The 12,701-nt window shown below is 41.5% G+C and overlaps 1 protein-coding gene across 1 annotated transcript in view; it reads right to left on the bottom strand.

Moving 5' to 3' along the window:
* Positions 1-12,701, bottom strand: part of dchs2 (dachsous cadherin-related 2) — a 138,310-nt gene that overhangs the window by 67,055 nt on the left and 58,554 nt on the right. Inside the window, exon 5 of the mRNA XM_051928094.1 lies at positions 5,491-6,504. Coding sequence (XP_051784054.1) covers positions 5,491-6,504 — 1,014 coding nt within the window. The remainder of the gene's footprint in view (positions 1-5,490; positions 6,505-12,701) is intronic.

The following is a 12,701-nucleotide window of genomic DNA, read 5'->3' as shown; positions in this document are numbered from 1 at the left end:
TCCGAGGTTTGACTATCTGATGGAACCTCCTCTCTAGAACCCCCAAATAGACTTTTCCAGGGAGGCTGAGGAGTGTGATCCCTCTGTAGTTGGAACACACCCTCCGGTCCCCCTTCTTTAAGAGGGGGACCACCACCCCGGTCTGCCAATCCATAGGCACTGTCCCTGATATCCATGTGATGTTGCAGAGGCGTGTCAACCAAGACAGTCCTACAACATCAAGAGCCTTGAGGAACTCCGGCCGTATCTTATCCACCCCCGGGGCCCTGCCACCAAGGAGTTTTTTGACCACCTCGGTGACCTCAGTCCCAGAGATGGGGGAGCCCACCTCTGAGTCCCCAGGCTCTGCTTCCTCATTGGAAGGCATGTTAATGGGATTGAGGAGGTCTTCAAAGTACTCCCTTCACCGACCCACAACGTCCCGAGTCGAGGTCAGCAGCGCACCATCCCCACCATATACAGTGTTGACACTGCACTGCTTCCCCCTCCTGAGACACCGGATGATAGACCAGAATCTCCTTGAAGCCATCTGAAAGTCGTTCTCCATGGCCTCCCCAAACTCCTCCCACGCCCGAGTTTCTGCCTCAGCAACCACTGAAGACGTATTCCGCTTGGCATGCCGGTACCTGTTAGCTGCCTCCAGAGTCCCACAGGACAAAAAGGACCGGTAGGACTCCTTCTTCAGCTTGACGGCATTACTCACCGCCGGTGTCCACCAATGGGTTCGGGGATTGCCGCCACGACAGACACTGACCACCTTACAGCCACAGCTCCGTTCAACCGCCTCAACAATAGAGGCACAGAACATGGCCCATTCGGACTCCAGGTCATTTGTAAGTCCCAAAAAGTAGGTATTGTGAATCTCTTCAGCTCACCCTGGTGGACCCCACAGCACCCAACAGGGCTGCCCCAAGCAGTACTACAGGTCTCAGCATGCACTGCGGGTGTCCATGTAGGAATCCTAAACCAGGGATGCTGCCACCTAGCATACTGGAGGAGACAATCATCAGCAATCCTCATCTCCCCTGGTCCTGTTCAACCCTGGCCGGGATGCCAATCCCTGCTATCTATCTATCTATCTATCTATCTATCTATCTATCTATCTATCTATCTATCTATCTATCTATCTATCTATCTATCTATCTATCTATCTATCTATCTATCTATCTATCTATCTATCTATCTATCTATCTATCTATCTATCTATCTATCTATCTATCTATCTATCTATCCTAAAATTAAAATCAATCAATCTATCTATCTATCTAGAAATCATATAGTGCCTTTCTCATTTATTTACCTATCTATCTAAGCTCACTGGACAAAATTTTAGTCACCACCGATGTAAGAGATGATACATGCTTCAGGCAACAACAGAGGACACCCCAGTAAGAATACTGTCATACAAATAGTCATGTCATGTGCTGCTGGGTTCTTAGAGTGACATGTCTTCCAGCACTGGCATATATCGCAGTCAACTGTTAATCATTGCGGCCACAAGACAGTGCTCATGCTTAGGGACTGCCATTGTGTGTCATGCATTGTGACAGCAAACCACTTTGCCACTAGACAAGAATTTCTGCACAGGGCCACAATAACCAGTTTCCGAACAAACACTCAACAACAACATTTATTTATATAGCACATTTTCATACAAAAAAGTAGCTCAAAGTGCTTTACATAATGAAGAAAATAAAAATAAAAGACAAAGTAAGAAATTAAAATAAGACACCATTAGTTAACATAGAATAAGAGTAAGGTCCGATCAGAAGAGAACTTAGCTTGGCATCATCTGCAAACTTAACTTGCTTGTAATTTATATTCCTATCCAAATTGTTCATATACAGGAGTGAGCAAAAGTACATTTACAGCTGTGAGTATTCAAGGCCAGCAATCTGAGCACTTACAAGACTGTCCCTAAGTGCACTGTGCCATTTTGAGTTAATAAAGTTAACAAAGCTATCGAGATAATAAAGTTATTGCAATGATCATAACCTGTATGTCTTTTCCATATGAATAACTGTAAACCTACTTTTGCCCTCCCCGTATATTAAAAATATCAGCAGCCCCAGCACTGACCCCTGCTGGACACCACTCTTAACATCAGCCAATTCTGATGAGATTCCTCGCACCATCATCCTCTGCCTCCTGTGTCTGAGTCAATTCTGCACCCATCAACACACCACACCCTGAACTGCCACTTCTTTTAGTTCATTTAGGTTCTCCTGAATAATATAATTTTGCCTCAGATGATGTGCATGGAGTGAGACAAGTACACTATAAACATGAACATGAAAAAGAACAACACAGAACAGGGAGTGTGCTTTACATATATCAGGCCAAAATCTACTTCATATCTGACACATATATCAGTGTAACAAAATACTTTTTGAGCTTTCAGCTTCTTTATAGGATTTAAATCAAGGTGAACTCAATGTATTATACTTTGTCTAATACAAAACACATCCTGTAGGCCAGAATGGACTTTAGAAGATTTTAGGATTTAAATGTTCAAAGTCCTGATTACATGACACACCCAAGCTTGCATATGGTTGTGCTTCAAACCATGAGTCACTAGGATCTAAAAGCAGGTTAAGACTTTCCACATAAAAAAACATTCAATGAAAATAAAATGTATTCCTAGATTACTGTGTATCTAATAAACCCACAAATATAAGCCAGCCCTAACTCTGGAACAAAGCAGACTCTTGTCAAATGCTACTTTTCTAGTCTCTGAAAATATTTCAATGACTGTTGTTTACATGGAAAAAAAAAAGTTTTAATGTTTACTCTAACATACAACCAGAATGTCTTTTTTCCTCTCGTCTTTTCATTTATCTATTAATTTTGGAATGCTACAGTGGAAAATGTTCTGTAGCCTAAGGTCTTAGACATGGTCTCAATTATTTTTTTTATCTCAATCAAAACAAAATGATTCAATATTTTTGTTTTTGAAAGCAAGTAAGTTCTGAAACAAGATCCATGACAATTAAATCATAAAAAGAAAATAAAATCTAAGACACAAATATAATTGGTGGTATACTACACAAAAAAAAAATCACTTCATCAGTAATTCAAAAGCTGAAACTAATTTGAAAGCTAAAGACGGAGAACCTGATGTTTTGTTTTCAAATGCTGTCTTAAATTATGAATCACAGGCCTCCATATGGTTTTCTTTCTATTCAAGTAGTCAGCGTGTGATTCATCAGAGTTTAAGGAGCTGGATGATCCTGTAAATACGTTTAGCATATACACGTCAGTACACTGTGACAGGCAGTTGGATTGGATTGTAAGGTGAGTGTTCCAGTTTATACATAAACCATTGAAGTCATGGGCTCTCCATAATCTGAAACGTACTTGAGGAGAATATAGTGCTAAGACCGCATTATGCACCAAAAGTCAAACAACCTGATTTACTACTTGTGATAATTTCCCTCCACTAAGACAGGGGGGATTTTGTTAAATATAACCAGACACAGCTGTCCAGGTTAATTCTCATTAATTAAAAAATACTATGCAATAGATTTTTACAGTTGGGGAAAAGCATTAGTTGTCATGATGTGCGATAAATATTATGTGTACTATGATGTTTGTGGATGACATTGTGGTGAGAGTAGACAGAAGATTGAGATGAACCTGGAGAGGTGGAGGTACACACTGGTGATAAGGGGAATGAGAGTCAGTAGGAGTAAGATGGGGTACATGTGCTGAATCGTGGAAGGGTGTGATGGCAAGGAGCAGAGGTGGTGAAGGCAGACGAATAGAAATACTTGGCTTCAACAGTCCAGAGCAGATAGATGAAGAAGAGAGTGCAGGCAGGGTGGACTGGGTGGAGAAGAGTGGAGGGAGTGACTTGTGATAGAAGAGTACCTGCAAGTGTGGAAGGTAAGGTCTATAAAACGGTAGTGAGACCAGCTATGTTGTATGGTTTGGAGAATGTGGCACTGACAAAAAGTCAGCAGGCAAAGCTGGAAATGGTGGAGATGAAGATGCTACGATTTTTGCTTGGGGTAACGAGGGTAGACAGGATTAGGAATGAGTATATTAGAGGGACAATGACAGTTTGGTGACAAAGTGAGAGAGGCTACATTGAGATGGTATGGGCACATGGAGAGGAGAGATGAGGGGTACATCGGAAAAAGAATGTTGAGGATGGGACCAGCAGGCTCGAGGAAAAGAGGAAGGCCAAAGAGGAGGTTTGTGAATGTAGTGAGGGAGGACATGAAGGCAGTCGGGTGTGGCAGAAAATGATGTAAAAGGCAGGGATAGATGGAGGCGGATGATCCGCAGTGGCAAGCCCTAAATGGGAGCAGCCGTAAGAAGATGAAGAAGAATTATAGTCACTAGTCTGACAAGACATACAAGTAAGAATTTCATTCAAAAATGTACACCACAATAAACTTGAACTGTATACACTGTAGTACTTGAACTCCAGACACAGACAGACACGGACTCCAGACTGTCCAAAAGCACACACGTTTATTTCTCCTTTAATTCCTGCACACAACGCAGTGCACCAAACAGCCACACTAACTCAGTTCCTTTTCCTTTCCCTTCTTTTATTCTGCCGCCTCTACTCCTTTCCTCCCAAGCTTCGTCCACCTTCCACCTGACTCTGACCTGCCGAATGGAGTGAGGCAGCCTCCTTTATACTGTACCCGATTGACATCTGGCAGCACTTCTGGGTGTGGCAGAAGTGCTGCATAGGAACTCAGCTCCTCCTCTGGCAGCACTTCCGGGTGTGGCAGACGTGCTGCATGCCCAGACTCTGGAGCTGTCCAGGCACCCCCTGGTGGTGGCCACGGACCCCCGCCGGTTGAGCTTCTAAGCTCCAATTCCGTGGCCCCCGATGTAAACCAAGGGGGCTGCCCACTTGTGTTCTGGGGGAGGTACTGCTCCGGTCTTCTCTTCAAAAGGGCGTCCCGTTCAGGCAAGATCCCGGCCATCCATCACAACACACTGTCACATACACGTGCCTGGGAGACAATTTCAGGGCTTGTGGACTTGTAATTCCACCCTGAACCACGGATTGGCACTGCCTTATGACACTTCTCCTCTCTTTCCTTCCTCAGATCTGGAAATCAACAAGCTGAGGGCTAATGACATCACTTCCGGTTTTGGGACTCCTGGACCTGTCCCTTCCACCTCACTGCCCTCATAACTGGCACTATTGCCATCTTTCTTCAGCCTAATGATAAGACACCACACTCACACCACATGTTAAATTCTTGTTTTGCTTTATGATATACGGGATTTGCCTGAGGGTGCCCCAAACCTTTGTCTTTGTACAATATCTGTCTGAACCTAATATCCGAGTGTTCTGCACTATTGAGCATGCGATACTGTCTGATTCGCCACCTATTCACCTATATATGCCTCACACTGTGTACACAATATTGCATCAGTTGATACTAAATCGAATCATTTTTATCTGATTTTGAAACACTTATTGAAACATTGAAAATGCATGTATGTTTAGATTTATTTTACCTGTGTTGGAATTAATCCGGAAGTGTTTACCATCTGATAAGAGGATGTAGGAAAGCTGGGCATTTCTTCCAGAATCAAGATCTGTTGCTTTCACAGAGCCAATTAGTCCGTGAGGTACAGGACCTTCTTGAATGGTGAAGAAATAAAAGTCTTGAGAGAAAACAGGTGCATTATCATTATCATCCAGGACATTGATAATAACAGTAGCTATGGCAATAGCAGATGCATTGTGTTCTTGGGCTCTGGCTGACACAGTGAAACGGTAATTACGAACAGATTCAAAGTCTAGGCCAGTACGGAGATAAATCCAACCACTGTCTGCATGAATACCAAAAGCAGCCTTGCCAGAAACTGAGTGTAGTGAATAGATAACGTCGGGATAGGTCTGAGGACTCTGGCCATGTGCATGGACTTGTATGACTAGGCTATCCACCTGAGTATTCTCATTTACTTCAGCTTGATAAATAAGAGTCTCAAAAGTCAAGATGTCTTCTGTTTTGGTACAGTCAACTTTGACAATAAGAGTGAATGGTGAGCTCAGAGGAGGGTTTCCTAAATCTTCTGCTATGATATCTACAATAAATTGGGTGTGGGTGTTCTTGGAAATGTTTTTGTTTAGGTAAACCATTCCGTGCCAAGGGTGAATGCTGAATACACTTTCGGTGTCCTCTTGTAAAGAATATTTGACCTTTCCATTAAGTCCACTATCTCTGTCCTCTGCATGAGCCAAAAAAAGAACAGTTCCAGATAAAGTGTTACAGGATATCCAAATTGTTTCAGATTCCTTATGAAAAAATGGAGCATTGTCATTCAAGTCAGTGATGGTTATATTCACCTGTGTGCTGCTATACACAGGAGAGCTACCCATCTGAGACTGTACAATGAGAATGATGTAAGGATGACTTTCATGATCCAAAGGCTGACTGGTGCTGATCAACCCAAACAGGGGATGGATGGTGAAAAGACTGTTTGGATTGCCTGATGAAATCCTGTATGTGAGCAAGTCAACTGAACCTGAAAATTAAGAAGAAACAGGAAATATGAAAAATCGGGAGGAAAACAAATCCATAGACACTACATAAAAGTACAGGAAATACCAACGAAGTGGAAATGAATTTCAAAGTACATTTGCATAATAAAATCTACACATTTAATTTCTGAACCCACAAGGGGTCGTAAGGGAAACCCAGCCCAATTCTAGCAACACTGGATGCAGGGCAGAAATCAGTCATTGACAGGCTGCTCATCCATCATGAGGCAACCTCAAGAAAACAAACATACACGCATCCACTCAAGCGTAACGGATTTAAAGTCAGCAGTTAACTTAATACAAATATCTGCATGGTAATGTATTTGCCAGAGGTACTGAAGTCATGCTGAAGTCATTATTCCCTAAACAATACAGTATAACAACTGTTTACATATCATTTACATTGTTTTGGGTATTATAAGTAATCACGAGATGATTTAAAGTATACAGGAGGATGTGCATAGGTTACTAGCAAACACTATATCATTTTATATAAGGGACTTATAACAAATCACCCACGACTGTATGATTCTTTGGTATCAACCTAAACAAAAAAGAAAGCAGTTAAATGGAACATTAATGTAATTGACAAAAAAGCAATAGTGAGACTGGGAAGGAATAAAATAAACAAAAAAAAACTAAAGAAGCTCCAAAAAATATGGCCAACCAAATTGTTGTTTCCATCATACCACATCTCATACAATCTGGAATAATGCAAGCAAAAAAAAAAAAAAAAACTCTTAAAAGTAACAACAGAAAGTGAAAAATTATAAAGTTTGTTACACCAGCAATAATCAGCCAGCAAAATGCAATGTTGGCTTTGATTCAGGATGACCAATGTACAAGCAGAATAGGGCAAAACTAAAAGACGGACTCAAAATCAAAAACATTGATGAGCACAAACATTGGCAGGTTGGTCACATAGTGATGAGTCTTCTGAAAACACTTGCCTCCTATGGTGTGGAGTGATTCCTGTCAACATTTGAAAGGACAGCAGGTTGGTCACCACAAAAGATACTCGACTTTCATAAGGTAAGAGTTTCACTGACCTTGATCCTTGGCATGGTGCACCAACATTCAGCGTTTCAAGCATTCACATATAGTTAGGTTGGGAACCAGAGGTGCAGCGACAGGATAGGCAAGGCAGATAATTGCCTGGGACCCCGAGTGGCATCCATTATGTGAAAAAGAAAATGAGACTTAGGAGTCACATAGTCATTTAGGGGTACTGCACATGAAGTGTTTGGAATGCTTTCCACGTTAAAATATAGCATTGTGATAGGCAGCCACGGCCACTACCTGGCCAGGACACCAACAGAGTAGAAGGACCGGGGAGAGGGCATTGGTGAGACAATACCTACCCTGGGACACTAGAGGGCAGCCCCTCCTGGGTGGCTGTGGCACCACGGATTCCCCACAGGGCGTGTTGGGAGCTGGAGTTTGGTGAAGCCCTTTTGGGTTCTGAGGGGGCCACCAGGGAGAGCTACAGAACCCTATAGAGGACCTCCAGCGCACCTGGGAGTGATTCCAGGTCATACTAATGAGCCACCTCATAGGACCTGAATAAGAGGAGCCACCTCACTATAATGAATGGCCAAAGTCGGGAGGAGGAAGACAACGCCTGAGGAGGAGTGGAGGTGAATGGACTGAACTGTGTGTTGCAGTGTTGGTGATTTGTGCACACTTTAAAACTGTGAATAAACCGGGTGTTAAGTTTAAACCTGTGTCCTGCCTATGTGTGTCCGGGTTATGACTGCTGTATGCAACATGGTGGCTTCACAGCATCTATCTTAGAAGTTGTATAAAAGGGTTAATAAATGTCAGAAACCTGTTCCAAGTATATCTGGAAACCAGATAGGTCAAGTGGACAACAAAAAACAAGAAAATTCTGGGTGATGGTTCAAGAAGTTGGCGGACTATCATGTACCCAGTAAGACTTGACAGAAGTCACACATACAGGAACTCATTAAAAGTATTATAAGTTAATGAGACTTTTATTTATATATAACATATGTTATCTGGGCATGTAAGCTAATAAAACAATCAGACTGATGGGTGTGCAAGCCGAGTCAATCGGAGTGAATGTCAGGTGATGCGTATGCATGAATTCAGCACCGTTATGTAAATTCAGTTGTTTATAGATCTCTGCTCTTATTCTATGACCACTTGTACTGCCAACATCTGCCCAGGGAACTGTTCCTTAATAGATTGTTGTACAGGGTGCTGTCTCAAACAGAATTTTTATATCCAAATTTCATTTCTAAAACAGTTTATATTGGTGCTCACTGCAATAACAAATTTATGGGAATTCACCTTGAAGCACAGCATCAACACACTACAACAACACAGTTAGAAACCCCCTTGAAGAGGGACCCCCAATCTCCTTTGCGAGAGTGTCAGTGTTTTTGTAATCAACATTACTTTTTTAGTAACCTTAAATGTAATCAGAGCCAAATTCATCAATCATGAACAGCATTTACATGTCTCGATGCAAAAATTGGATTGATTCATTTGTTTATACAATTCGGCTACTTCTGATTTGACTTCAGTTTCTCCAGAGCCCACTGTAGTCAGTGCAGAGTAGGATGAGTGGTTAACACTGAGATGGGGGTCTAACAAGTCAAAATGTAGCCCCTCAGCAGTCCTGACTGTTCCTACCATTCGTGCATCTGCTGAGAGACGTTTCCATCTGTTTAGAACTCTTTAAAATGTCACTTGAGATCTACCATGTGCCAGGTGATACTTTCTGCCCGAGCTCTAACTTCAGAGGACATGGCGGCTGCATTACAATGTGTAATTTGTATTTAAATTTTATTACCACGTACACCTCACATTTAATTAATAATAAAAATACATTTATTTATATAGGGTCTTTACCATGCTTAAGGTGCTTGCATTTTATTTACTTTTTCATCTCTCTATTATATTAAAAAATCCTGTGACGAGATGAGACTTTTTGGAAGATTTTTTCAAGACCCGCTAGATGAGACTTTGGCCATGATATGTTTTCAAGTCACGCCCTCCTCTCAACCATAGAAATCCATGCACACTGTAATCTCACCTCTCATTCATGTGATTGCTTTTGACAAACACTGTTCTTGCTCTCTCAGCTCTTATAAATGTTAATGTTTTCCTCACTTTAAGTTCCTAATTAAAGAAGACTTATTATGTCCAAATCTTATTGAAGAATTTCATCATGAAGGGTTATCAACAAATAAAAATGAGTACACGGGCACTCCTAGCACCGAGAAATGATGAAGTCAAACGAATTAACGCCAAAAATGTTGATCAGTTACACTGCAAACTGGTTATATGTGTATCAATAAGCTATGCTGAAACACTTGGTGGTGATCACGCGGAACATGAAAACATCAACTGACAATATCCAGAAGAATATCAACAACCGTTAACACCGACCGGTCTTCCACCGCACAAATTGCTTTAGAAAAGTGGATGTATCCAAGAAAGGTAATGTAGTACATCTTCAGGGGATAACATTAGACAACAAAGGAGATTATGCTATGCCATTCGTATTAACAGTTTCTCATTAGAATAGCTTTTGCAAATACAATTTGCAAATCTCAGAGACAAACATTCGAAAAAGTCATTTTACTTAATAGAGAGGAAGAAACAAAATTCAATCACGGGTAGTTGCGTTGTCACGATGAAAATCCAAACACAGAATCACAATTCAATGTGATATTGATGAAAATTTAATTTAAAAAATTGTTTTTACTGAAGTTTTATAGTAAAAGTGTAAGTTTAAAAGTTTTTACGTGTTAATTTCAAAGCCAAACAGAATGAAATTGTATTACTAATAACTCTAACGCAACATGAAACATAATTTACTTTCCAATTATTATATTTTACTATTTTTTAATATGATTAATGACTCACTGTAATGTAAAATAGTTAGTAAAGTGTACATCCACATCCCCATACGCGAGCGGCAGAACTGCAAAAGAGGCTAGCATGTAGCACAGGCAAGGGGGTTGGCGAGTGAAGCAGGCAGAGGGCAATGCCCCCTAGTTTATTTATATTTTCAAAATTTACTTTATTCCATTATTGTTTCTCTATTTTCTATACAAATATTGTATTTATTGTGGTGTTTTATTGAATCTGTTTTTAACAAAATGAAAATGAAGGATTTGTGTTTGCCTCGCAGTTAGGAGACCTGGGTTCACTTCCCGGGTCCTCCCTGCATGGAGTTTGCAAGTTCTCCCCGTGTGTGCGTGGGTTTCCTCCCACAGTCCAAAGACATGCAGGTTAGGTGCATTGGCGATTCTAAATTGTCCCCTAGTGTGTGCTTGGTGTGTGGGTGTGTGCCCTCCGGTGGGCTGGCGCCCTGCCTGGGGTTTGTTTCCTGCCTTGTTCCCTGCGTTGGCTGGGATTGGCTCCAGCAGACCCCCGTGACCCTGTAGTTAGGACATAGTGGGTTGGATAATGGATGGATGGATTTGTGTTTATTAAATCCTCCTTGTTGATTTTATTCATTTACACTTTGCACTAAAATAATAGATTTTAACATGTTGAGACTCGAGGGAGGGAGAGTTGGAGGACCCCATGGAGTTTCTTTTTTTTTTGCCTGGGACCCCAAGAGTTCCAAGGATCACCTCTGTTGGGAACTTTAGTGTGGCAGGGACTAACTACTTTATCAGAAGAACAAACCCTGAGACTCTTCAAGCTGAATCTGAACTATTGTAATGTATTTGGCTTTTAACAAATTATTTGCTGTACACATTAATTTTGTATTAATGGTGTATAACATTTATCTATCTTTATCACACTGCCATGTATGAAGAAAAAACTGCATTAGAATAAAGTATTCAGAGCACAATGATATCAGGAATGTCCTCCGACTTTTTGAGTGAAGTCAAGCTGTTGTATGTCTGCAACACTATCAACATATTTTTTTTTCACATCTGGAACTAATTAGTGTCGGGGAAAAGAAAATAAAAGATTTTAATCAAAAGTTTGGGATGATTTGATTGAACAAAAGAAAAGCATCATTCTTGGCTTTGCTTATCTAGCTTTGATTGTCTAGTTTGCCTGCCTCGTATAGATTTTTGATTTGTCTCTTCAAAAGACACATTGATCAGGGAAGATTTTTAGGAACTGACCTTGACATCCCATATCTAAGAATGTTAATATCCTCAATTTTAGAATCTTTCACTTTAACCATGTCACAGACTTAATGACCAAATGTGCAGTGTAACAGACAGACTGGCGTCCCAGCTGAGATAACTTACCTAGCCGAGAGGCCAACATAATAAATTGTACAGAAGGGAGGAGCAAAAGCACTGGCATCCCATCAGCAATGGATGGGAATCACATACTCAGCTGGGATGCCAAAGGACAAAATGTATGGACCAGGATAAGTAATGGAGTTTTTCACAGTTGGGAGACCACATATATGGGACAATGGGAGATTGCCTCTTGCACGCAGGTTGTCACCCCCCACACACTGTGTGACAGCACCCCTTATGTTGAATCCCAAGAAAGATGCCCGCAGGGCAGCATGGGAGTTGTGGTCCCGTAAGACTGCCTTTTGGGATCCATGGGGGATGCTGGGGGAGCTGTCAGGAAGTGAAGGCTCAGGTTCTGCCTGACCCAGAAATGCTTCTGTGGAGACAAGCAGTTGGGACCGAAGTACTTCTGGGTTGGGGTTTAAAAGGAGGGAGGGGAGATGGACAAAACTCACCTGGAAAGAATGGAAAAGAGAAGGAGATAAAGGATTGTGCAGTGTGAAAAGAAGCTTGTTAAAAGTACACTATTCAATAAATTCTTGTTTTGAACCCTGAGACTTGTGTCTGAGATTTGGGGGCATGGTGGTGACCCCTAGTGGTCACAACAGGCATCCTAGATATTCAAGATTCCATCTTATGAAAGCCACAGTAGAAACACCTAGCTCACTCTGGTGCTATACTGTGAGACAGCAGATGCTTGTTAAAAGATGCTTCTCGTTCTTGTCAGTAAATTCTATCTGCTCAGATTAGCACTGGCTAATCGTAGCTCTGGTTTCTGGTGTGCAGGTGGCACATTGTTGCTTGCTGGCAAAGTTAACCTGCTCTCTTAGGCATCAGATACTTTCTGTATTTTGCCTGTTCTTCTCTTTATTCAACTATCCATCCATGCATCCATTGTCCAACCCGCTATATCCTAACACAGTGTCACGGAGGTC

The sequence above is a fragment of the Erpetoichthys calabaricus genome, chromosome 5 (genome assembly GCF_900747795.2).
Source record: "Erpetoichthys calabaricus chromosome 5, fErpCal1.3, whole genome shotgun sequence".
Lineage (NCBI taxonomy): Eukaryota > Metazoa > Chordata > Cladistia > Polypteriformes > Polypteridae > Erpetoichthys > Erpetoichthys calabaricus.
This window is presented reverse-complemented; position numbering and strand designations above follow the sequence as displayed.